At 44.3% G+C, this 27,430-nt stretch overlaps 1 protein-coding gene across 1 annotated transcript in view; it reads left to right on the top strand.

Moving 5' to 3' along the window:
- The window catches only part of LOC116310949 (nuclear receptor coactivator 3-like), a 64,581-nt gene extending 38,397 nt beyond the window's left edge, over nt 1-26,184 (top strand). Inside the window, 22 exon segments of the mRNA XM_031727910.2 lie at nt 7,266-7,373; nt 8,196-8,356; nt 10,284-10,384; nt 10,482-10,656; nt 13,144-13,326; nt 13,846-13,932; nt 14,079-14,219; nt 14,511-14,658; nt 14,994-15,490; nt 15,587-16,707; nt 16,829-16,961; nt 18,082-18,240; nt 18,480-18,713; nt 19,002-19,012; nt 19,014-19,090; nt 19,904-20,075; nt 20,375-20,701; nt 21,097-21,195; nt 21,809-22,061; nt 22,211-22,388; nt 22,509-22,701; nt 23,424-26,184. Of these exon segments, the coding sequence (XP_031583770.2) occupies nt 7,285-7,373; nt 8,196-8,356; nt 10,284-10,384; nt 10,482-10,656; nt 13,144-13,326; nt 13,846-13,932; nt 14,079-14,219; nt 14,511-14,658; nt 14,994-15,490; nt 15,587-16,707; nt 16,829-16,961; nt 18,082-18,240; nt 18,480-18,713; nt 19,002-19,012; nt 19,014-19,090; nt 19,904-20,075; nt 20,375-20,701; nt 21,097-21,195; nt 21,809-22,061; nt 22,211-22,388; nt 22,509-22,701; nt 23,424-23,435 (4,551 nt within the window). The 5' untranslated portion in view covers nt 7,266-7,284 and the 3' untranslated portion in view covers nt 23,436-26,184.
- The last annotated feature ends 1,246 nt before the right edge of the window (nt 26,185-27,430 follow it).

The following is a 27,430-nucleotide window of genomic DNA, read 5'->3' as shown; positions in this document are numbered from 1 at the left end:
TCATCAGTAATATTGAAGTGATGCTCATCTTATTGGAAATAATTTTATTGTTTCCACCAAAGTGGAAGAACACACACACTCGCACAGTCCAAAAATGTGACTGAGCGGGAGCAGTGTTTGGTTAGTGTAGTTATTGAGGGATGGATGGATGAGATACCGTTTAGTCTTACTGATCACTTTAAGCTCTTGAACACTACACCACATTCACACATATACATACAACACTTCATTCTGTGCATCTACAGTTGTGGTCAGAAGTTTGCATACAGTCATTATCATGGGCGTGACTTTCATGGTGATTTTAGGCTTTTAATTTTTTCTTTGAACTGTTCTTTTTCCAGGGTGGAATCATAGTACAGCATGCATCTTTAATTAATTTTAAAAAAACAAGAATTGTGTGTACAAGTTTGAATTTATTTTGGATTTTCTCTAATGAGCACAGGGTCAAAAGTACACATGCAGATACAAATACTCAAATATGTGCATACACCTCCAGTGATAGTTGGTTAAATGTCTCTGAGCGAGTTGGTCACCATCAACAAGCTTCTGCCATGATTGTGACTGAATATTTGACCACTCTTCTTGGCAGAATTGGTAGAGTTCCTTTAAATTGGTTGTTCCTTGCACAGATCCAGCTTTTAAGAGTAGTCCACAAATTCTGCAGGTCTGAGTTCAGGACTTCGGGAAGGCTATTCTAAAAGTTTAATGTTAGCCTGCTTTATCTCCAAAACCAGTTTTTAAGTGTGTTTGGGATCATTGTCCCCTTTGAACACTCAATTATATCCCACTTTCAACTGTAGCTTTTGATTTGACGAAAGGTTGAAGAATTTTGAGGCAGTACACCAGTGATGCTACCACCACCATGCAAAGCCTCACCTTTAGTCCACCAAACTTCTTGTGATTGTGACAAAAAACTCAATCTTTGTCTCATGTGAAGACTTTTCTCCAGAAAGCATTTGGCTTGCCCATGTAGGTGTCGATTTTGGAGCAGGGAGTTTTTTCTTGGTCGGCACCCTCTCAGTCCATGGCAACGTAAAACTCCCTTCAGGCTGGGTGGTTCTTGGGTTCTTCCTGAACATCTTAATCCGTTCCCTTTCATCTGAGGATGACAAAATTGGGTCTTCTTCCAGACCTTGAAAAAGCCTGTGTAAACTTCTGACCACAACTGTATCTTGGTATCTTACGTGGAGGGCAATTAGAGGCTCAGTATTTCCACATGCAGATCAGGATAGTCAGGGATGGAAGCACGACAGTCCAATTATTAGACAACCTGAGCCCTGAGCCACAGCTGCCATTGGGTCTTAAAAATTAAGGTGAATCATCTGTGGAAACCATGATTGTGCTCAATAATTGTCTAGAATCTGTGCTTTTGAGACGTGTGTCTTCAAAGTAAATGTGATGTGGTCTGTGGACGAGTTACATTACTTTTGCAGTCTTATTTGTTTACCTCAGAGCTTTTTGTCATTGGATTAATGAAAATGTTTAGACAAAAGCTTAAAGCTTTTTGTCATTGGATTAATAGAATAATGTTTAGACAAAATCTCTGTAGCTCAAAAAACATGTTTGGTTTTGAATGATAACTTTTCCCCAACCAAACCTGTCATTTTGCTTCATATAGCAAAATAATTGTCACACAATATGTCATTTGAACATTAAATATTATAAATTAATAAAGTTTAAATAAATAAGTTTTTTTTTCACATATTCACTGTAGATGTATCTGATATCCCTGTGATGGTGTTCTTTCTGCATAATAAAATAATAATGTTAGCCCAGGATCAATATTGCTACTGACCAATCGAATGGTAATAAATGTCTTTGTTTATACAAAACTCTCTTCTGGAACAAATTGGAATGGTAATATTTGCTGTTTGCCAAATTTAGGTTGCTTGTGTTGGTTTCCTTGTGATAGTTTGTAATACTGTTTGCTAACTTCTTGGCTAATGCTAACTGAATGCAGAGACAACAGGATTGGTCAGTTGCAATGTGGACCAACATTGTCATGATTGCCTAGGAGCAACACAAAGCACGGGGAAATCACATTGTGCTTCACCGTAGTCCTGAACTTGCCTATACATTACCTGATAGAGGCTGCTTGTGAGAAAGCACCGTCACATCAGACAGCTTCCTTCCAGGCGCCACCCCTCCTCTTAACCAAGTGTGAGGACACATGAAATAGATTAATGCCCTGTCCTTATGCTCTGACTTGATTCTCCCTCTGGGCACCATGAATATCTTGTGTCAGTTCATTAGTAAATCCTCTGCTGTCTGCTTTTATAGCCAGGAGACAAAAGCAGTATGTGGTTTTTGTTTGTCTTCTGATCCAGTCTCTGCCTACCATCCTAACTAAGATTATGACATTGACATCATATGTGCAAGAGATAAAAATAGTAGCAACAACAAAGAACCCCAAAAGGTGGCTCTAAAGGATGTATGAAGCCCACAAACTGCAGAAGTGAATTTGCTTGTTCCACCTAGTATTTGGTCCATCACCAAAATAGAACGACTCCATTTCTCTGTGGAGTTTCTTGTCCATCATCTCATCCATCTTTTTTTCTCTTTTCTGCATGGGTTGCGTTTAAAAAAAAAAAAAAAAAAAAAAAAAATCTAGTAAACTCTCATTAATGTCAATTTGTGTTCAGCACTCATGAGAATGAGTAGGAACGTGTTCATCGTGGGATTTTGACAGTTGCCTAGCAATGCTGCTTTGATTGTAGCTTACCCATCAGTCAGTGCGGTGTCTGTATTTTCTCCATAATGAATAATGTACTTCTTTCTTCCTGCCAAGACTAAAGAATCTGTTCTTTAGGTCTATTCCAAAGTTAAGGGGGATATTTTGAAAGCAACGTTGTGTGTGAATTAGATCTCTCACTAGTCAACAGGACTGTATGCTTTCTGTTTTATGAGGTGAGCCATTTCCTCTGGTTTTGCCATAAAGCCATAAACCTTGTGGTTCCTGGTGAGTCGTGCTCCCACTGGGCTCCGGGATCCAGGGTCATTGGCAGGCTACTGTCCTTTAGCAGACCTCAGAAGTTTAGCTTCACCCCAAGTGACGCCACAGCAGTGCTGACCTGAATGATCCTCCTGCCTCATTCGCCCATTGACCCAAATAATATGTGGGTCAGCTGTCAGCATAAAGGTGATGGCCTCTTGGAATCACTCAGTTCAAGATCAGGGTTGAGTATCAGGTCAAACTTAATATCAAAGTTCAGAGCTGCTTGCCTGCATGAGTCCTCAAACCTTCACCTGTCATCAAACGAGGAGACTTTCCCATGACCAGTCAGATGGGAGCTAAATTTTTTTTCATTGCTGTTGTTTGTCAGTGAAAAGCCAGTGCTGTTTCATAACCTCTCTGCAGGAATAGAGAGAACATACAAATTTGTTATGAAGTCTAATGTAGGTGCAAACTTTGATTTCTGCTCCTATTTTACTTCCCAGTGTCCTTTAACCTCATAATTAGAAATCATTCTAATGAGCTTCTCCAAACAGAGGTACATAAGAATACATTTGTGTTACTGTTTCTCTAACCCTGTGACTCCAAGTGTAGCATATTTGAGTTTTTGAGGCCTCTAGATCACCGGTGCAAATTACACAAAAATCCTGGACAAATTAAAACTCATATGTACAAACTGATACTTAATTTCTTTTTTAGACACACCAAAAAGCTCAATAAACACTCCACTTTTGCTTATGATTCAGGCTTTAGGGGCTAAACAGCGGATGTATGGTTAGAAAAGAAATGTACAGTATGCTGTCCAGTCACATCAGAGAGCAACGGCTACCACACATAAACAGCAGCTTTAAAGGCAGTCAATTTATAGAGCGAGATTCAGAAGTGAAAATAAGAAATGGAGAAAACGGGGCTTGAGGCAGAAGAAAGATGTTGACTGCTTTTTTTCTGCACAGTTGGACAGTGGCTGGACGAAGTGGGTGTAAAGTGTCAGATCTTCTGTTACATAAATTCTCATTGATGATACCGGAAATTGGTGGGGGCTTTCTGAAGCTGTTCGATCATCCTACAAAAAGGAGTATGCCAGTCTCTTAACACCTCTAACATGAGCGCATTGTAGCATTGTAGGACAAAAGTCACACCTGGATTAGGAACGAAGATCCCAGCATGATTTTGTGTTGGGTAGTCGGTACGCTGAGCTTTGCATGCCCCTGTCTACATGTTGTACCTGTGCACTGTCACCTGGAGGCAGCGTCAAAAAGACAGTGTTAGCACCTACTGCCGAGGAGTCGGAACTTATAACATTGGAGTAAAACCAACTGTTGACACCTGCTGTTAATTGTGATTTTGTCTCTACTTTTTTCCTAGCTTCTTTATCCTAGTTGTAACCTCTGTTGTGGTTTCCTTTCCTTTTCAAACCAACTTTTTAACCAATTTCTTTTGGTTTCTTTTGGCTTTCTTTTAGTTTTTTTTTGGGGGGGGGGTTGATTGCATTTAAATGCATTTCTGTGACTCTGAATCTGGCTTTAAATAATTGCGGGCATGCATGAAGCAGTTGATTTGTAAAATGCGGTTATATGACCAGTGCTGTTTTCTGCCACAACTCCCTTGACTGACTCAATCGTGTCTTCTTAAGATAAGATTATAAGATTCTGGTATGGATGATTTGACTATTGTTTAACATTCAAGTTGCATTTTTCCATGAAAATCATGATTATTGGCTTTGTATCGCATAACTATCTATATAACTATTATTTGCATTTCCTTGAATATGTGTTGGCTCCTTGTTAGTTTTTTGAACATTTGTAAGTTTTACTAACAAATGTGCTTTGCGACTGTGTGTTTTGGGTTTTTTCTGCCAAAATTTCTCTTTCATTTTCCAAAACAGTATCACCTTAATTTCCATAGTTTTTGTTCCAGTTTCTCTAATACTCTAATTCAAACTGCACATTAACCCAGGTGCAGGGAAGCTAGTTTGCAGTATGCTTTTTGCTCTGCACACTCCCTTTCACATCTCCAGTATCTCTCAGTCTCCTTCAAATTGCCGTCTTCATGCCCATCTCTCCATTCCCTCTTGCTGCCCTCAATAACACCATCACCCTCTTCCATTTCCTTCTTTACGTGGCTCATTCCCACTGCCCCCTGCTGCTGTATTGTACCCACCGCAGCCCCGCTGCCTCTCTGCCACCAGGCCCCACACTGCCTGTGGCGTGTAATTGACTTTCTCCCCGCACTGGAAAAGCGGGCGGCCCGCGCCAGGCTGGAGGTGACCCATTTCCCTGGGGCATTCAGCAGCCTCCTAATCAACTATTCTCTGGGGCTGCCTCATTCACTCTGCAATTAGAGCAACTCCCCCTTTGAGAACTCCATCAATAGGCTGGCAGTCAGGCAGGCGGACGGGCGGGTTTGGTTGGTGTAGGAGCAAAGAAGGAGTTTCACCCAAACACTTTGTCTTGGCACTTTGAGTTCTGAAATCTCCTTACTTTGTACTTCCCCCTCTCTCTGCTTTTAGCTTCTCCTGCTCCTCATCTCCCTCGTGGTAGGTTTCATCAGACAACAGCAAGCGGGGGTTTTGTCTAACGAAGAGCAGCAGACGGGGAGGCAGGTAGACGGGCACGCAGGGAGGCAGATCGTAGGATAGGCAAGAAGAGGTAGGCAAGCAGACAAAGGCACTAAGGCAGACAGTCAGTCAGTTAGAAGGGAGGGACTCGAGGGAGAGATTAAAAGAGAAATTTGAAAGAGGGAAGGATTGAGCAAGAGTATCTGTGAGATTTCAGAGCATCTCATGCTTTTAGTAGAGTATTCCCAGTTGTTGTCTTGCAAGAGAATACACTTGTGTTTCACCTGGTCTTGCAGACATGCGTGAAAGCAGTCCTCATATTGATTCTGTCTCAGTAGGAAGGTGTGTTCTCGTTCTCGCAAGCCAAGTTCACACGACTGAAGACTAGGTCCTTCTCTGTCCTGAAACCGAAAAATAAAAAGGCAACACAATCAGATGCTTTTGCTCCGATCCCACCAGAGATCATGGCGCATGATGATTAAATAACAGGCCGGCGTCTCTCCCCTGCCGCTGGCCTGATTTTCTATGCAGGAGAGGCAGTGCTCTGGTCAGAGGATAACCATGTAATCAATGGAATGAAAAAGCTGCTCTGGCTGTGAAGGTTAAGAGGGGTACAGGCGGTTTTCAGCCCACTCTGTGTGCCACACATGCATTCAAAACACACTCCAGACTGTCTGAATGTTACTAAATCCTCCTCCTTTCACCTGTTCCCCTTCCCTCCTGTCTTTCTTTGACATGCCTTTATCTCTCTTTCTCTCAGCTCGCTCCCTCCTACTGCCGCCACCTCTTTTTGCTCTGATTTCCCCCCCCCCCCCCATCCTTGGTATTTTTTTTTTTCCTCTGCAATTCCTCTGTCTCCCACTATATTTGTGCTCTCTCTCCCCTTCATTTACTTTCCTCTCTTCCCTCCCTCTATCCTCCTTTCCCCTCCCTCCCTCCTACCTTTCCCCAGTGTCAGCTGCTGTCACTGTGGCAAAGAAAATGACCAATCAGAGCTCACTTCACTGCACCGGCTTCTCCCTCCCTTCCTCATTTCTTCCTTTCCTTCCCTCTATTCCCTTCTCTTCCTCCTCCTCCTCCTCCTCCTTTTGGCCCATCTGCCTCTCATCCCCACAACCTTTATCAGCTCACTTCCTGGAGACGAAATGTGATGCATTATGGGAGACAGACGGCTGTCTAACGGGGTTAGTTGTGTTGCGTGGCTTATCATCAGAGACACTGCTAATCCTGTGTCTTTGTGTGTATGTGTGTGCATGCCTGCGTGGATACTCCATGCGAGCTGATGAACTCATACATGCACACACACACACACACACACACACACACACACACACACACACACACACACACACACACACACACACACACACACACAGCCTCACATGCTTACGCTCATATTCTCCAAATAAGAAGAGGAGGAGGAGGAGGCGGCCGACGAGACATGTTTATGTTTGTCAGTCTCTGCAAGGAGAATACGATTTGCATGATATAAGCATATTTTACCCTGCTTGTGTACTGTTTTGCACTTTATTCATTTACAACCTGCCTTTATTATTTTTGCTGAGTTCAAAAGGATGCTTGCCATGCCTTCCTGCCTTCACAATTACCTTTATAATGAGAGCTAAAAGGCTAAGAGGGGACTGTGTAATCACTTCACTCAATGCATTAAAGTTTTATTTACACCTCTGTGTGTGTGTGTGTGTGTGTGTGTGTGTGTGTGTGTGTTTTGTTTTTTTTATGCTCCTTTTCTATCAGGTGCTGATATGTGTTGACGATGAGCGGGCTGGGGGAAAACTCCATGGAGCCTCTAAGCTCGGAAAACCGGAAACGCAAGCTCTCCACTTGTGACACGCCTGGTCTGGGGTGAGTGTGTGGGATCAGCAAACAAGAGGGGAAAAGCAGGAAAGTGGGCTACTGGGTCAGTGTCTTCTTGAGCTCTGGCTGTACAGCTATTATGTCGATGTCTGCCATGATGAGTAACAGTGAAAACGTGCAAAGAAATGTAGTAGTTTTGATTGGAAAAGTTATTTTATTTCCTCTTTGTACTTTACACTCGGAAAATTAGAAGGTAGAGCCATTTTCACCTGGTTGGAACGCGAGAAATAAAATGTGCCTGCGTACTGACTTTGTTTTAGTCATAAGTGTTTTTATTCCAGTTAGATCTTCATCAGGACAAACACATTGAATTGACCATTGTCACTTAAATGTGTGTAGACTCAACTTTGTGTTATTGATGCTTATTTCCACTGGCCTTTCACCCTACGTTTGATGATCTTTTTCCACATTTTCTGTCTCTGTCTCCACTGCAGCTGAAAAATAAAGGCAAATATGATCCAAAAATACTAGAAGTGGTATTGATCTACTCTTCTAAGTCTTGCCAGGAAAGGTGACCGTACTGCAAGCTTTTTTTAAAAAAAGAAAGTAATGTCCAGTTAGCCGTATCAGCAAATGACTAACTCGTAAGATAGCCATTGTTCTCAACCTTCAATACAACCACTGCTGACATTTCAACTAGACATTTTTTGCGGCACAAAGAAGACATCGGTCTCACAAATAAACTGCTTGCCATCTACCTCGCAGCCACTCTGCATTGTTTTCTGACATAGAAACAGCACTTTGATCACACTTTGAGAAAAGTGCATCGCTGTAGTTTAGCTTTAATCTTTGTTTATTGCCCCCCTGCAGGTGTGAGAGGAAGCGGCGGGAGCAGGAGAGCAAATACATAGAGGAACTGGCGGAGCTGATCTCCGCCAACCTAAGCGACATCGACAGCTTCAACGTCAAACCAGACAAATGTGCCATCCTCAAAGAGACGGTGCGCCAGATCCGCCAGATCAAAGAGCAGGGTGAGTGGGCACGGTGATCTGAAGGCTACTGAGGGGCAGTAAACGGACAGGTGCCCTGAAAGTCAGGTAGACTGTGAGGAAGTGTCTGTAGGAAGCACTGGGAAAGGTGTTATGGTGCTGAAAGTCAGGTAGACTGTGAGGAAGTGTCTGTAGGAAGCACTGGGAAAGGTGTTATGGTGCTATAGAGGCAGTATGGACAGCTGCAGGGTTAGCATGTACGCACGCACATGCACACGCATGCCTGCTCTGAGCCCAGGTGCAAGGACAGATCAGTCATTCATCTCCCACAAATTTCACAGCCCTGACTGTTTATGTTTGGGAGGAAACACTGGCAATGCTTTGTGAACCTGTCATTCCCGAGTGTGTGTGTGTGTGTCTCTGTGTGTGTGTAATATTGCCATGCACAGCTGTGTGCTGGCCTTGCCAGGGGCTGTTTAATTGGACGTTTGCAGGTAATCACATGCCCATCCGTTCTGCTGAACTGCCAAATTATTAGTTCAGTTACATCTGCTCTTGTCATAGTTGTCATAGCGGCGGTCATTTCTGCAGCAAACCATCTAGAAAGCTGCAGGCTGAAGCGTTTGCCTTGCAGAGGCACCATCAGTGCACAGACTGACAGATTTTAACTCCTGGAATCGGACGTGTGTCAGGATCAATTTTTCCTTCCAAGGTGAACTTCAGGGAGATCAGGGGAAGAGCCGGTGGTGAAATTTTGTTCCTTCTTGTTTCTGCTCGGCTCAGTCAGTGTCTGCCACCTCGACAGGAAGGGGAAGAGGCTACAGCTGGCCCTGACTGGCTGCTGACAGGTTGCCATAGTTACAGGAAGTGAAGACAGAAATGACACGGGTGTTTAGACTCGTCTCTCGCTTTCTACCTGTTCCTCTTCTCCTCTTCTCACTTTCAGTTAGTCTTACTGCCAGTCTTCATTTTGCTCTTTTCTCCATCAATCATTCCCGTTTCTCATCTCACTTGGATGTAAGATTCTCTGCTTTTCCTTCACTTCTGCTCTCCTGCTTTTTTTTTCTTCCCTCCTCATGTCTCATCTGTATTGCAGCACAATGAGTTGCAGCATCTTCAGGTTTGCTCCCAGCATCTTAAGATATTGAACGAACTGATAGAGCGCAGCCTCTCTCTGTCTCATTCTCTCTCCTCTTCCTTTCCCTCATTTCTTTTCGTCCTTCTCTTCCTAACTTCGCAGCGCCCGGCTGCAGGCAGCACTGGCTTTTTTTCTTTTTTCTTTGTGTGGGTATCAGTGCCCCTTGGGAGCTAATCAGATAGAATGATTCCTGTAGCCAAGCAGCCCCCGCCTCTTTCTCAGACCGAGCTCTGCATTAATACAACAAGCCAACACAATCTATTTTTCCCCATCCACATCCCTCTGTCTCATCCCCGGACCTCCCGATCTCCGTCTTTCTCTCCTTCTGTGTTTCCCCCTCTCAGCCTCAGCACCTCCATTAATTCAGGTGTCTTAGCTCCTACCCCTGCACCATTACAGCTTCCAGATCCTCTCTAGCTCTCTCCCGCTCGCTCTCTCTCTCAGCCCCAGCCTACCAGCCAGTCCCTCACAGTCTGACACTGAATATAAAGCATGAGGACGGCAGCTACCTGCTCCACATGCACCCAGCCCTCCTCTCCTCCTGACGGGCTCCTCAGAGAAACCTGCCTCCATCCGTCTCCCTCCTCACCTGTATTTTTAAATTTAAAAAAAAAAAAGAAAAAAAAAGTGAAACTTGAGAAACGCTGCCCCCTGCTGATGCAGATTTGGTAGTGAAGGACTGGCTGTTTCTTCTTCTCAGGTAACATAGCTCTCACCTTCTTTCTCCTTTGCTCTTTTTTTTCTTCTTTGAAAATAGCTGGGCTTGAACTGACTGTTTGTGATGTCATCGATTTATTTATTTATTTTTGTGATTCATTTCCTCTCCTCCAGGTAAAGCTTCATCCAATGATGACGACGTTCAAAAGTCAGACGTGTCCTCAACTGGTCAGGGGGTCATCGACAAGGACCACCTGGGTCCACTTCTGCTGCAGGTGAGCCCAGCTCTCCTCCCCTGTCAATCACGTGCTTTTTATCAATGCATACGATTGGCCAGCTGGCTGTTGGTAACTTCCGGTCGCTCTGCTCCAGGCTCTGGATGGCTTCCTGTTCGTGGTAAACCGGGAGGGCAGCATCGTGTTCGTGTCGGACAACGTGACGCAGTACCTGCAGTACAAACAGGAGGAGCTCATCAACACCAGCGTGTACAACATCCTTCACGAGGACGACAGGGAGGAGTTTCACAAGAACCTGCCCAAGACCAACAGTGAGGAACACGCACACTCACACACACAAACCTACACGTGTCAATACACACACACACACACACACACACACACACGGCGAAGCTACACATCTGCTCAGAAGCAAACCCTGCTTGACATCTTCCACAGGGCCGAGGTATAAAACTAACTTTGAGAGGTTACAACAACTCTCTGCACACGTCAACGTAAACTCTCAAAGTTATTTATTCATGCTCCTCCGGTCTTTACTCCATCTCCTGTTGTAATGAGGAGCTCCTGGGAAGCGTGTTCATGTGCATAGGAGCTATTCAGAAACACACACACGCATACACACACACACACACACACACACACCTGACAAAACATACATGTGCACAGGAGCACCCACCCACTCGGTGCTAAGCAGGCAGAGCGTAGCGCGGCTGTCAGTCACACTCAGTGGTCCAGACAGTGTAAAACAGGCCCGAGCTCTATTCAGATCCCATGGCAGCCATCTGGAAACTACGTACTGCTGAATAATGCACTTCCTCACTTTCCTCTACTTAATTCACTGTGTTTGCATGTACGCATGTGTGTCTTATTGTCAGTTGTGGAGCAAGCACTCAAAACTTATACTCAACTGAAAGTAGTACCACCACACCCTAAAAATACTCCATTTGAAGTATGGGAAATCTTTCTACTTTGAGTATTTGTGTACAATCAGAGTAATATAAGTACCCTCTGTTAGGGCTAAGTGTCCTTTTATTGTTGTGTAGTTGGATGAGGTGAGGCTAATTCTTTAATACCGGAGTGAAACTGATGATTGTTCCTGTTATGAATTCATCTCCTGGTTATTTTGGTGTTGTTATCTAAAAAAATTCTAAAAATGATATGAAGTGATCCTCATGATAAGTGGCACTTTCAGACTCGGTGGCTCAAAATGATTAAAAAATAAACTCAAATAAAGCGTCACATCATCACGTTTGAGAGCGTGTCTCCAAGAAATAGCTAAACAGGAAAGGGTTAAGCACAGTACTCGAGTAAATGTTGCTTTCTCCGACTGCTTATTTTGTATTTTCACACGTCTGTGTCAGTAATCCACTCGTCAGGGTGCCGTGTGTGTGAGCATGTGCGTGGAGAACTATTTATAAAGCTGATTAATTATGGATATGTGTGCTCGACTGAACCTGCTACTCGATTAACTAAGCAGCAGTAACCTCCGAGCAGCGGTGGTGGTGGCGGCGGCGGCTCCAACATGTCACTGACACGTTCTCCCACTTATTCAGCCTCTTCCCCTGCACGCTCCTTTATTCACTTGCTCTCTTTATCTTTTAACACTCATCTTTATCTACTTTTCCTCTCAGCGTCCCTGGTGCCTCCCTCAACTCGCTCTTTCTCAGCCTCATTCATACTTAATATGGCTGCCTACTAAGATGAATATTGTGGTTGTCTGTTTCTCAACCGGCTTCCCTTTCTGCTCTCCCACCCCTCATTGTGTCTCGCTCTGCTGCTCTGCCCCTTCATTATCTTTAGAAGCCGTGAATGAAATGCGCTCTCGCTGCACATTCCTGCGGGATGACCGCTGACCGTGCCAGCTACAGTTAAATACACACACACACACCCCACACAAGCACCCAAGAAACACACATACACCAACAAAAACAGACACACACGCTCGTCCACAGAACATGAAGTGAGCTTTCATTGTTAGCCGGTGTGCTTTTGACCCCTCTGTCTTCCCTCGCTGTTGGCTAATTGCGTCTGAGGGGAGGCGTCAGCCCCGGCGACTGTGCTGGTGTTTCTTTCTTTCTGTTTTTTTTTTTTTTTTTTTTTTTTTTTCAGAGAGAAACCCAAGGCCTTGTTAAATCACCTCTCACTGTCACACACCCCCTCCCCACCACTACCATGCTTACCTCCCCGACGTGTCTCGCTCTCCCGGGTCCTCTCTTGTATCCTCCGCACACCTACCAGACAGAAACCTCCGGCCAGCTCAAGGCCCCGATAAGGCTTCACTCAGACCTTGGCGAACAGTCGGATCTCTCTCTGAAGTTTCCTTTCCCTGTGCCTCTTTCTTTCTTCATCTCCCTGTGAAGGTGACCCCTTCTAAATGTGTGTGTGCATGCCGTGATGAGAAGTCAGGGTGTAAATGAGGATAGATGGCTGAGTGTCCCTGGCCTCTGCCCACTGCAGAGCAGACTGGGAGGGAGAGATATTGGAAATCGACACCTTGGCTAGATTAATCCCATGGTCCATTTAGCCAGGGATCCGAACAGCAGCGGGAGCTTCTGCTTCTCAATTAAAGAAGGACAATACATGTTGCGGTGCCAGTTTGTATTTATTTTTTTTGCTTCCTTTGTCGTCCTTTGTGTGTCTGTGTGGATCTGTGGCAGGATAGGGTGTGAGCTGTTTGTGATATTTGATGACAGGCAATCCATTCATAGCTGTGTGTGGTTTTCAGTCCCACGAGCGTCAGGCTCATTCCATTTTACTCCCAAGAGTAAACGCCTTTTTGTTTGTGTTCCTTTTTTTAGTAAATGGGGTGTCGTGGGGAAGCGAGGCAGCCCGACAGAAGAGTCACACCTTTACTTGCCGGATGTTGGTCAAATTTGGTCATGCCCACGGCCCCATGGAGGAGGGGCCTGGAGGGCCACGCTACGAGACCATGCAATGTTTTGCTCTTACCCAACCCAAGGCCATGATCGAGGAGGGCGAAGGTAGGAGGAGCCAGTATATTCACAATAGTGTTTCTACACAGAAATGCGTTTTTCTTAGTTTTTGTCCGTGCACAGAATGATCTCAACATCTACTGTTGTAGAAACCTCACAAATTTAGAGGCTCACATGCACATTTACAGTCTATTCATATATTTTTCAATCAGACACATGTTTAATGTGGTGAACACACATCTTATCCCTTATTTTGTGTGTGTTTTTTTAAGGGGATCTTTAAAAGAAATATAAGGAAATGAATAATACAGAACATAAATAAAACAATAAAAGCTGAAAATTAATGTTAAATACCAATACTTTGTTGGTCAATAATGTCTTGAGTGCATAATTACAGCTCATCTGAGTTTTCCTGGTTTTCTCCACATCTTTTAATTATTAGAAGTGCTTTCTGTTTAAAACTGTTTTAAATCTGTTCCTAAGTATTTACTTTTAACTGAATAATAAGCCTCAAACGCACAGAGTGAATATGAAGTATCGTCAAGTCTGATCTCCTTTCGCCTGCAGACCTTCAGTCATGTATGATCTGCGTGGCCCGTCGAGTGACAGCCATGGAGAGGACGGAGAGTTTTAACACCAGGCATGAACTCTCAGGTGAGGAGCTGCGTACTCACTAAACAAACACAGAAGCTCAAACAGGCCGCGATGGTCTTTCTTTACCCACGAACAGGTTTGACTCTTTCTTCTTGCGTCTTCTTGCTTCCTCCCTCCGCGTGCCCTCCTTCTGTGCTGCTTGGCAGGTAAACTGATTCAGATCGACCAGAACTCTCTGCGAGCGTCGATGCGTCCAGGCTGGGAGGATTTGTTGAGGCGTTGCATTCAGATGTTCCTTCAGCACAGCGATGGGCAGCCCTGGTCACACAAACGCCATTATCATGAGGGTGGGTAACGCACGTATAAGGACTTAGTGAATTCATCTCAGTGAAATCCACATTAAAAATATCAGCTGGCAAAGGCTTTATTTAATTAACTGTATATTTATTTTTCTTGGTTGTAGCTTTGTTTTTAGTTTCTTTATCTTTTTAGAAAGAAGACTCTTACTTATTTAAACACAAACACCTCCTGCATTACCATCTCAGTATTGATCTCATGAACAGACTGTTTCATCATATAGGAAGTGATTGATGACCCGTGTTGTCACTTAGGGCGTCTTACTCTATCTGTCTGTGCAGCCTTTCTGCAGGGTCACGCAGAGACGCCCTTGTACCGCTTCTCCCTCTCTGACGGCACTCCAGTCACAGCCCAGACCAAGAGTAAGCTGTACCGTCACCCTATGAGCAACGAGCCGCAAGGCTTCATCTCCACGCACCTACTACAGAGGTCAGAAAACTGAAAATACACACACTGCATTCATACTCGGCAAAGTGCGTTTCATTTATTGTACTGACAAAAAGGAGCACTTCAAGCATGTCTATGCAAGGCAGCCGAGGTATTCATGCCACATAAATAGCTCAAGTGGGAGCTGAAGTAGCTTTTATATACACCGACGTCCTGTGAACAGTGAAAAGAATCCACAGAGGAGCGAGTATTTTATATGCATTTATCTCAAGTCTACAGTCTGAGAGGTTATTGTGGGAGACAGTGCACTTTCAAGGTATGTGCATTTTTTTTTTTTTTTCAAAGCTTATGCTAGTTTTTATTCTACTTCCACACAGGGAGCCGAATGGTTACCGCTCAGCACCGGGTGGGAGCATGATGCCAAACACGATGCGACAGCAGGGCATGGGAGGCCCCAACCCGAATGCCCAAATGAACACCGGTGGCGGAATGGGTATGGGGGGCATGGGGGGCATGAACAGGGGCTTCGGCATGAATGAGCAGGGCCACATGGGTCACATGGGTCCGATGAGCGGCGGCTCGATGTATGGAGGAAATGGCGGAGGAGGAAGTGGAGGAGGAGGCATGGGTAACCGCATGATGCAGATGAATCAGATGGGGCACATGAATCAGATGGGTCCTATGAATCACCCAGGCCAAGGCATGCCGCAGCACCAACAGCAGCCCCCGTTTCAGAGCAGTGGCGGCTTTGGCCTCAGTGGCATGAACAGTCCCTCGGGGAGCCCGAGAATGGGCGTTCCTCAGCAGGGTCTCCTGATGTCACCTCGGAACCGGGGAAGCCCAAAAATGGGCTCCAACCAGTTCTCACCTGGAGGTAAGTCTGTCAGCGTCAAGTGTTCAGCATATTTTTTTTAATTTACTGAATTCATTGTTGAATCCAGTTAATGTGTGACTCCTGTTTCTGTTCCAGGGTTGCACTCTCCTATGAGTGGCATTGGCAGTAATGGTGGAAGTGGGGGCAGCACCACCACCTTCTCCAGCAGCTCCCTAAATGCCCTACAAGCCATCAGTGAAGGAGTAGGGAGCTCACTCCCCTCTACCCTAACCTCTCCTTCTCCGGCCCACAAACCAGACAGCTCTCCCAGCATCCACTCCTCCTCCTCTTCTTCTCAGCCCAGTCAGGCAGCCAAACCAGGCCAGGATGGCTCCAAAAGCCCAGCCGGGGGCTTAGCACCTGGACCCAGCGACCATCACCACCCCATGCACCATCACCACCATCATCAGCATCCTCAGGCTGAGAGTTCTGGAGACCGACCAGATAGCCAGGCAGCAACAGCAACTAAAGAGTCTGGAGACGGAAGCAATGAAGCGGGAGCGGCTAACTCCGAACCTCCTCGCAGGGTGCCTGACAGTAAGGGCCATAAGAAGCTCCTGCAGTTGCTGACGTCTCCTACAGAGGAGCTGGGAATAGGTGGCAGTGGGCCAACGGGGCCCCCTGTACCACCCCCTCCGACCAGCAGTAACACTCCTGCGGGCTCAGACAGTAAGGATACGACGGGAGGCATGACTAGCCCCTCATCCACTGGGGTTACCTCATCCTCTTCGGCCAGTGGAAATTCAGGCCAAGCGACAGGACCAGGGGGCGTGTCGGCATCAATGTCGTCAGCCCACTATACTGGCTCGCTGCAAGAGAAGCACAAGATCCTCCACAAGCTGCTGCAGAACGGCAATACGCCAGATGAAGTGGCTAAGATCACAGCCGAGGCTACAGGCAAGGTGTCCCTCGGGGGGCAGGAGGGCGCTGAGGTTGGAACAGGAGGCTCAGGGGCCGGGTCGGGCCCTGGGTTGATCACAGATCCCAAACAGGAGCAGCATAGCCCCAAGAAGGAGAAGACCCATGCCCTCCTCCATTATCTCCTCAACAAGGATGATTCCAAAGAGCCAGTGGATGTTAAGCCCAAACTCGAAGAGCTAGATGGCAAGGGACCTGCGGGGGCTGCTGGCGGCCCACCACGGAATATCCCCGGATCTGGGCCCGGCCCTGTACCTGAACATCCCGAGAGCAAGATCAAGTCAGAACCACCCGATGATGTAAGATCGACTGTACTGTACTGTTGTCGTGATCTGACATTTAGCTTTCTATGAAGATGAATGTTTGATCTTATCTTGTTGACTTATTGGGTAACTATTTTTATTTTATTTCTTTTTTTAGTTGCACAACCTGGAATCTATCCTGGGAGATCTGAGAAGTTCAAGCTCTGACTTTTACCCCGATCAGGCTGGAGGTGGAGGGGCCAACGACACAGGAAGCAAACCCCCGGGTTGCCTTGACGACAGCCTGCAGGGTGAGTGGTTTACGGATCAAAGCTTATGAGAAGTGACAGTTACACGCAGAGCAGGCGTTATAATATCATATGTGATGATATCAGGATAAAATGCCACTGAAATAGCATCTGAGCATCTCATGCTGTCATTCAGAGTTTTCTTGAACTCTTAACGTCTGTGTGACTGTTTCTCAAACACTTCTCTTCAGCTGTACTGAAGAGGGCTCCTCCTTTGCAGCACTTCGCATGTTGCAACACTGATCCTTTGACAAAACAGTGGCAAAGAGTACAACTTCAGTTTCAAAGCCAAAAAATACAAAAGTGAAGCGAACACTATAATCTCTCTCAGTGGAATTTAGTTTCGACCATTTAGAGATTTGTATTCACACGCAACATCTGATTTTAATAAGCTGTTAAAATGTTTTATATGTCGTAGCTGCTGTTTTTGAATCCTGTGAAAAAAGCTTTTATATCCTCGCTCGCTGAATAAATGACGATTAATAAAATGTGAGTGAGTCTAAATCTGTGGGAAAGTGCACAAAGTGTTACAAAAGTTGTCTTAAAAAGAAAAGGAAAAACATCCGTCCACGTTCTCAACCACTTGTCCAGTTTCGGGTTGCGGGCGACTGGAGCCTGTTTAATTTTTAATACTTTCAATATTAACTGCATTATTTTATCAATTCCCTGTATTTTTTAGTGATCGGGTTAGTGGCTCCATAGTGTAGTGGTTTATACATTTGCAAAAGATACCCGGTTTGATCCCAGGAGGAGACACAAATCCCTTTGGGGTTGCGTCGGGAAGGGCATCTGGCATAAAAACTGAAAGCAGCAGTCAAATCAAATATGTGGAGCTACCCGCTGTGGCAGCCCGCTGTGAGTAACTGAGCAGGGGGAAAATAGCTTAATTTTAGTCATCCGATTCTATTTGATTTTCTGTTGGGTTTTTCTTTATTTTCATTATTTTCTCATTTATTCATTTATGAATCCATAAAAAGAATGCTCGTGCAACAATGGGATATCAATACTTTTCAAGACAAATATGTTATTATAGGAGCTGTTTTTTCTCATGTCATACATTTACATTTTTATAAAGCACCGAAATCACAAAGGGATTCCGTTTCTTTTTATGCTGCTTGTACAGGGAGTCCAGGTATGGGTTCAGGACCCCGGGTGCCCTTCCAGAGGGCCATGTCCATGGATGCAAAGCCTCCTGGTGGGCCTGGAGGAGCAGGCAGACGCCCCATGCTTGTCAAGCAGGAAAACATGATGGGCAGCCCAGACAGCTACCCAGGAAACATGGGTGTGTGTTTACGTGTTTATGGAGCTCAGAATTTATTTACTCCGCACATTTCCTCTCACTCTTTCTCTGCCTCTCAGTTTTTTGGGGGTTTTTTTTTTGGTATGTGTTCCCCAGTTTCTGCCCTTGACTGTATCACAATTTAACCTGATAATATTGAAGACTAAGACTGGGTTAAACTGCTCTGTGTAACAGCTTTGATGATACTGACACACACACATGTGGTGTTGATGTGTTGCCAGGACCAATGAATAGAGGGATGGGTCCTCAGAGATCCCCCATGGGTAGTTCAGGTGAGTGGGGCATGCCCCGCACCAGTGCCAGTCCTGTGGGCTCAGCAGGATATCCACCCATGATGCGCCCAGGCATGGAGTACAACAACAACGGCAAGGGCGTAATGTCAGGGCCCATGGTCAGCCGGTCCAACAGCGTGCCAGCCACAAGGTCGATGCTGCAGCAACAGCTCATGGATATGGGTACGTCTGTCATACGGGGCCCAGGCACCGATGGTGTTAGGGAAATGTTTACAAGCACAGACAGAAGGGTGAAATTTTAGAAATACGAGCCAAGGAGATTGGCAGGTACATTTATACTGTGTTCACTATCTATAATGTATATTCATAGTTTATATAACTTTCTGTTTGAATGATAGTGTGAGATGAAAAGTAAAGTAATTACATTTCTTGGGGGAATGTGAATGTTTCCTGCTAGAAACTTTATTTTTAAAAGTGGGCTGACTGGCTATGTGAATGTTTCTGGTTTAGGAGGTTCTGCTGAGAAACTTCAGCCAGCAGGGCCAACCGAACCAGTCGCCCTCCTGGCCGGACACAATGATGGGCATGGAGGGAAACAGGTCAGTGCAACACCTCTCTGGGTCTCCATTGAATTCTTATGTTCTTACGTTTTAAACTGAACCTTGTGCTGAGCAGAGATGGCTATATAACTATACCCATGTCTTGCTGGTTTAGGAGGTTCTGCTGATATGGGCATGGGTATGAGTCGCGACGCCGTGACAACAGCTGTTGCAGCCAGCAGGGTAGCATGCAAAAGCGTGGAAGCGTGGAAGTGACCTTATTTTGAGTTTGATTCGTGACAAAAACATTAGTGTCCGTTGTGCGTCCCTAAACTTCCAAGCAAGCACCGAGGCCGGACACAATGAAACTGGGCATGGAGGAAACCTGGTCAGGGTAAACAACACCTCTCTTACAGGTCTCCATTTTGATTTTATTTATTTTCTGCTATGTTTTACTTTCATCTATTTGAAAGACTGAGTGTAAACACAAAAATATTTTATTTTATGTGCTGGAATGTCCAGAAAATAGGTTTAAATGTTAAACAAATTTCTTCCAGTCAGAGAATGTTGCATATAATTTAATTTTTGCTTGATGCATAAAGTTAAAAGATTAAAACTAATAAAACAAGTTTTAAAAGAGACTTTTCCATTTGATTACATTTTGTATGATGAATTATGCAGAAAAAGAATTGGGCTGAAAGATTATCACTTTATCACCTATTCAGGTTGTAAAATCGTGTTTTTTAAAAAGTAACTAAGTAATTAATTACTTTTGAAAATAAGTAATCAGTAAAGTAACAGGATTTTTTTTGGGGAACACTGATTACTTTTTTCAAGAACTGATCTTGCTGGTGCCTCCTGCGTTTGTTGCAGGCGGCAGTTTGGCAACACCTTAGATGATCTTCTGGTGCCTCCCACCACGAGTGAGGGTCAGAGCGATGAACGGGCGCTTTTGGACCAGCTAGACTCCCTGCTGAACAATACAGATGGCATCGCTTTGGAGGAGATAGACAGAGCTCTGGGCATCCCAGACCTCGTCAGCCAGGTTAGAAAACAATAAAAGGACAACATGTTCACCCCTGTGCTCTTCCAGACCTCTCAATATGTGATGTAAAAGGAGAAAAATATCATTGCTTGCATGTGAGTGTAGCATTCATCTTTGCATTTGATATTTCAGTCGTGACTCACCCTGTTCAATCTGTTCCCTCACTGAAAGGTAACAGATGAGCCCAGAGGGATCTGTCTGTGCACTTAGAAAAAAGATAATTACAGAGCAAACCAATTGGAAACCAATTGGAAGTCTGACAGACTTCTCTTTCTGTCCTCTTGTCCTATCTCCTCCAGACACAGGGAGCAGAGCAGCAGCTAGAACCTTTTCCAGGGCAGGATCCGTCCATGGTAGTGGACCAGAAGCCTCTCTATGGGCAGGGCTATCCTGGACCTCCTACTATGCCTATGCAGTCTGGCTATGGAGGGAACCCTATACAGGGTCAGGCCCAACAGGGGGGATTTGGGCCCATGCTCTCACAAATGGGCCAAGGCGGCAGCTTCCCCGCTATGGGTGGAATGGTGGGCATGGGCCACCCTCGTGCCAACATGATGCGACCCAGGATGATGAGTGCAAACAAGCCAATGAGGCTCCAGCTGCAACAGAGACTGCAGGGACAACAGGTGTGACCACAAGACCATCATGATTTGTTTTACAGGCAAATGAATTTGGGTCAGAGTTGCCCCAGTATTGTAGTTTTTGTGATACAAACAGGATATGCAGAATGTTTAAATTAGAACGACAAACACAAGTACACCATTACGCAAATAAAGTCAGTGGTGGTCTTACCTTGAAAAATTGGAAACCTTTATTTGCTCTGGATGGTTTTGTACATTTTGAAATTTGGAGCTTCCTCGCTCTTGCAGCTTCCCCTGCAGGCCAAAGACATGCTTGTTAGGTTAACTGGTAACCAAAAGTTGGCCATAGATGTAAATATTAGAGTCTGTCTCTCGGTGTTGGACCTCTGTTTTAATATTTGCTTTCTCGTCTCATCCTGGATTTTCACTTTTTCCTGAAGTTCATGAATCAGACACGGCAGGGCATGGCCTTGAAAATGGAGAACCCAGGAGGCAACCCTGGCATGAGGCCCGGCATGCAACCTGGCATGGGAGGACAGGTAGATGTCAAAAACCCGTTTGGTTACATCTAAGTGTAAATGATTTTAATGTGACTCCAGTTAACTGTCATACTTTTATTAATGACTAAATAAACACACATAAAGGTGTTTATGTACAAAGCAAATAGATATAACGGCTGACGCAGTAGTTGCAGAGTTGCTGTGTGCAAGCTCAGACCTTTTGTGTGTGCACAGTTTTTTAAATGTGGCACTGTGTTATAATAAATCACCCTTTTTGCATCTTTTTCTTCATAACCATTGACACAAATTTTGTTAATTTAGCCGCGTTCAGACTTTCAGCCTTAATTTGGGGTTGAAAAAAAGCATTACAGTGCCCTCTGATGAGTTGCAGCAATTTTAGACCCAGTCTATTATTTTCAGTCTGCCTTGAAGCCATTGTTGCAGTTTTCAAGTGCTGCATCTTTAAAAGTGTAATTGACTGTTGTAGTTGAGTAAAAGTTAGGATAAATATTACACCGTGTCCATTTTACCCACCAGTTTTAACATATTCTTTATCACATATTTTCAGAAAGGTCTAAATATGTTTACAGCAGGACGATGGTCACGTGACAGTTCTCCTCTGGATATGTGATTATCTATTTATTTTCTCTAGCCGAGCTTCTTGAACGCTCAGATGATGGCTCAACGAAGCAGGGAGATGGTCACCATGCAGATGAGGAGGCAGCGCATGATGATGCTGATGCAGCAGCAACAGCAACAGCAGGCGGCGGCGGCAGCTGCTGCAGCTGCCGGAGGATTCAGTCCTCCTCCCAACGTCACAGCTCCTGGCGGTATGGACAACCCTATGGGAGGACCAACCATGGGCCAGCCGGGCCCCCAGCAGTTTGGCTATGGTGGCAGCTACGGTGAGTCTAACTAACTGCTTTCTAGGCAGAATACTGCTGCTCCCTGGTGGTGAGTGCTGGTACTGTATTTATCAACTGCATTGAACATTACTGGTACATAAGCAATAGTGGAGAGAAGCTGAAGTTGAAGGTTGATAATTTCCCCACAGGGATGGGCCAGCAAGGAGACCCCTCTTTTGGCCCCTCAGGTGGAAGTCCTCCTAATGCCATGATGCCCGGCCGCCTGGGGCCTCAAAATCCCATGATGCAACAGCACCCACAGGGTGGCCCCATGTACCAGGGTGCTGATATGAAAGGCTGGTCGCAGGGAGCCATGGGTCGCAACAGGTACGACACATTTACTCCCCTGCATCCCGCTGTCAGGAGGAGGGGAGAGGGATGGGCATAGTTCCTGTTCTTCTCTTGTTGAAGAGGAACAGTTTAACTCTTCTTCCTTCCTGTCACCAGTTCGTACCCTCAGCAACAGTTTGCGCAGCAGGGACCTCCAGGGCAACAGCAGTTTGGCCAGCAGGGGAATCCAGGGCAGTATGGAGGCATGATGATGAACGGGGGCATGCCGCCTAGTGGAGGAGGAGGTCACATGGGGCAAATGGGTATGAACCCAATGGTGATGGGACGAATGCCGATGGGGCCTGATCAGGTATGTTCAGAGGGTGTGAGAAGCTAAAGAACAGGCTCACATGTGTTAAAGGCTTATTAACTGCTGACTAAAGAAGTCCTCTTTTATTCATAGTATACATAGTTTTTACAACACGGGGACATCATTGAACTGTAAGCTTATTTTAAAGTTATAAAAACATTAATGTCGTCACTTATGGTTCTCAAACTGTTATAAGTACCTGCAGATCTGACTGACTGCTACAGTTTCTTTGAAGATCCAAGTAGAAGTCCTGAGAAGCAAACTAAACCCAAAATCTTATCTTTGTGCAGATTTCTTCAGCTAAGCTAACTTGATTAAGATGCATGCCTCCACCTCTGTAACACAAATAAATCCCAGAGTCCTTTGCACTTTATATGAAAAGGTGTGACGGTCCTCTTTGTTGCATATCTGTCAAAACGGCCTCCTTACCTCATTACTTAGTTACATTGTCAAGTCTTAGAATACCTTTGCTTTGTAAGAGTCACAGTCCAGAATTACCTTTTATTTATTCATTATTCACAATTTCAACAGGGCAGAAATTAATAAACGTCCACTTTAAATGATAGACACCAATGACTATAAGTATGTAAGTATTGTTTAGGACAGACTTGACTGAACCTGTCGTGTCTCTTTCTAGCAGCTGTTTTGTGGAAAATTTGTTGATTGCTCAAGAAAATAAATAGATAATAGATTACTCTTCTCTCCCCCTCCTGTACATTTAGAAATACTGCTGAACATCGTGGCAGACTCCTTTGTCTCACTGTGATCATCATTCAGAGACGGCAGACGGCTGCAGCACCGCGGTGTGTGGGGCAGACTGGGCGATGTTTGTCTGTGCTGTGCTGTACTCCCACCAGGTGGGGGCGTGAACTTCCCTTTGGACTCGTGGCCAGTAACGTCAGTCTGGCAACCTGCGGAAACACAGACTCTGTCACATACATGAAAACACACAGCAATCATTAAAAAAAAAAAAAAATCAGAAACACTGTGACTTCTTCACACACAGATACATAACAATGGTCATACAGACACCTTTGTGATTCCTCTAACGGACCTTAGTATAATATCCCCCTCTTTGTGAGCGGCGTGTGCGTGCCCACGCCGAACGCACTCGCCGGACCAAACGGTGAAGGTGGACGGACGCTCGAGTGAGACCACATGGACAAACGTGTTGTGACATCCTCTCCTTTGTCGAATGTACCATGAAGCTGTATTCAGATCTGAAAAGATTGCTCTCTCGTTTCTGAACTCTTCGGGATTTTTTTAATCCGCCGTCTTTCTGCTGCTCCTGGAGGATCTCTGTCAAAGCGGTTCTAGATGACAAGCCGTCAGATTGTGACACTCACACGAATGTCATTAAGCAGTAGCACATTGTTTCATTCCCCGGGACGCCCCTGGGCTAAAGTACGACTGAATTCCTTGTTGGCTGATTGCACTTTAAGGAAAAGCCAACATCAAAAGGATTGTGGCAATATAGAGGCCTTTACCCGAGAATTAACGCATAGCAGCAGACATCTGTTTATTTTTGTGTGCGTTGTTCTTCAGGGTTTCCTATCTGAGAAAAGGCGCTGTTGATTGGAAATGGGTAACCTTGATGCTCTTTGTTCATTAGTGGGAACCAGTAGAAAGGCAGTAAGCACAGATTTGATCCAATACACTCGTATAGAGTGTGCGGATTCATTAATATGACAATTTTTAAGCCACTTTAAAGTCACTCTTGGAACAAAGAGTCTTCTATTAAAATTCAAACACTCCACTTATATTTCTACAGAGTCATAAGGTGGTCATTTACATTGAGGAGGTGATTTTTAGCTCAAAATGATTCAGATATTTTGGTTACCTTGCACCCGTTTACAGTGCTACTAGTAAGTAAATCAAAAACGGATTGCCAGTTATGAAATTATGCCGAGATTACCTAACATTTTAAAAGAAAGTGTTAGATTTGAGTGTAGGTGTGCATATTTCTAGCAATAATCCTTCCTCCTGGTTTTCCTCTGAGGACAAAGCTGAAGCATTGTTTACTCAAAGCGACGGTACTGCAGTATTAGACATGGTGTCTTGTTAGGAGCTTTTCTTTTCCTTTCGTCTGTGAATATGAATTGTAAATACGCTTCAAATGTACTATATATAAATATATATATGCTTTTGTAGGTCACATACTGTTTTTTGCACAGCTTGTAAGGCTTGATATTTAAAAGTGTAATTTTCTTATTCCGTCATGGCTCAGCTTTTATTTTCAATACTTTAACCATCGGTTTGGAAAGGAAGGGCCTCTTTTTGTAAGCAGTACGTGTAGACTTTCTTTCATACTGCCACTTTTCTTCTCTCAGAACGCACTTTTATTTTTATTTTGGGATTTCCGAATCAAGAACTTCTCTTTATTTTTCCGAGGACATAGTCTTAGCTAAAGAGGTGCTAGTGGGTTAACTTTTTTTTAAAGTAAATTATTTTTCTTTTAATTAAAACAAAAAAATTGCCTATATAAAAAGAGTTGACACATGATTGTGTTAGGCTTCAAGAGGCCCAGATGTCTTACTGGTATGTGAGGTGTGTATTCTCTGTACTTAACCTCAAGCTTCCATTTCTGACTTGTTTTTCCCCTCCTGAAGTTTCTGTGCTTTCAGTTTCATTCAGCCTCAGATACGAGACTTTGGAAATCAGTCCCGCTGTGTCCATAAGCCTGTGCGGTTTGTCCGCAGATATTTAATCATGACGAAAGCAACAAACAGAAGGAAGGAGATTTAAATCCCCTGATTATCTGCCACTGTCTTGGCAGGATGTTTTTTAATTTTACATTCAAGTTTTGAACTTTATTTCTGATGTATTTCCTGTGGAACTTTCTGTTGAGAAATCTACCTTTGAAAACACGCTCAACCCAAAGATTTCTGTTTGTCATTCTGCAGTGCGTAGACACAGTTCCTGATGTAGATTGTGCAAGTACTCATGTGTGCTTTTACTGTTGCACATTACCTATAATATACATTGAGCTGAATATGTTTAATTGCATATATTATATCCCCCATCTGTATGAAATAGAGTAGACATGAGTCTGGTTCTGCTGAGGTGCTTTCGGTTTTTGTTTGTGATCGTTTCTTCCTTTCTGTAGACCTTATGGCCAGTTGAATCGTGGTGCTGCAAATTTCACACAGGAGAATGTTTTTAAGCTGGGAAAAGGAGGCTTCATTCATGATTGATGTCATTTATGTCTCAGAATAATAGCCTGGATTTCTTTTTTTCTAAAGCCCTTATCTCTCGATGAAGAATATGAAAGACTTATCTACGAACATTTCAAACAAAACATCTGTGTTTCTGCTTTAACGGAAAGGAACTCCTCTCAGTGCTTCATTGGAGCTTAAAGAAAAGAGAAAACACATCTGGGAATCATACAGTCATTAATACAGGATGTAAAATACTGTTGCATTTTTCTTACCTTGTTTCTTGATGTTAATATTGATGTAAATACAAATTTATATTTAAACATTACAGTGGCTCTGCTGTGTTTGATTTTGTGCATGACTCATCAGTCTTCACGCCCTGCAGCAACAATCCACACTTACAGAAAGCGCTGAAACTGTGTTTCTGCTGCAGTATCTGAGCCTTTCAGGAGCTACAAGTGTATGTTACAAGCAGACGTTCTTCTGGTCCAAGTATTAATGAGACGTGAGTCTGTGTGGAGGAGGGGAGGTGAGTGTGTCTTTGTGTGGATGGGAGCTATCAACATGTAGTGGGGGATTCGGCCGTTTGGGTGGCCATTCCTCCAAAACAAAAGACGAGAGCTTCTTCTCATTCACGTCTCGCTTTCATCTGCAGGGATGTTTCCTGCAAGAGCCTCCGCCGCTCTCTCAAACGTGTGAGCTTTTGTCATGTATCATCCCGCTTTCTTCCCTCATCTTAATTATCCACCCCCACTCTCTAATGAAAGGATCACACACACACACACACACCAGGCAAAGCCATCCCATCCCCACGAATGCTGCAGCTTCTGTTACTGTACAGAAACTTTAAAAGACTCTATCAGCCCTTCGGATCTTTAAATAACTTTCACTTTATTGACTTGCTGCTGTGGGGTGACTCATTCACCCTTTTAAATTCTCCAATCACTGCAAGGCTGGAATGCAAAGCATTTTTTTTTTTACGTTTCCGTTCAGTTTTAAGGTAACGTAACAATCAATTTATGCATTTTATTTATCGCTCTTAGCTCTGAATCATCACACAATCACGCCATCTCTAACCAATAGCCATTTACAATATGTAAGGTTTTTTTTTTTTTATTAGATTATTCTCCCACTTCTTATCGATCTATGAACAAAGGAAATAATCATTCTAATGAAAAACACCATAAAATATTTACAGTTTTTACAGCGAGGTCCTTTTTGCCTTTCTGCAAAATATACTACTGATGATTCAGACCTCAGAGGGTTAAAATAAATACGCAGTGTTTCAGTTGGAGAAATGGGTGATCAGCAGGTTGGAGATTTGAAGGTCTCCTCTATTCTTTATGAAACTTCGTCCACCGGTTAATGATTTCCAGGGGATGACTTCCCTCGCATGTATGTTAATGAAGTTACTCAGAATGGGGAACTATTGGGTGCAGTGAATTGCTTCACAGCGCCGCCAGGACTTCTGTGGAGTGTTAGTTTGGTTTAAAAAGTCAGGACAGTTAGAGCTTTTGTAGTGGATGAGGAACTTGGCATATTTTAGCTTAATCGAGAACAAATTTCCTTAATAG

This window comes from Oreochromis aureus, linkage group 20, assembly GCF_013358895.1.
Source record: "Oreochromis aureus strain Israel breed Guangdong linkage group 20, ZZ_aureus, whole genome shotgun sequence".
Classification (NCBI taxonomy): Eukaryota; Metazoa; Chordata; class Actinopteri; order Cichliformes; family Cichlidae; genus Oreochromis; species Oreochromis aureus.
The sequence above is the reverse complement of the archived record's forward strand: the minus strand, read 5'-3'. Positions and strand labels throughout refer to the sequence as shown.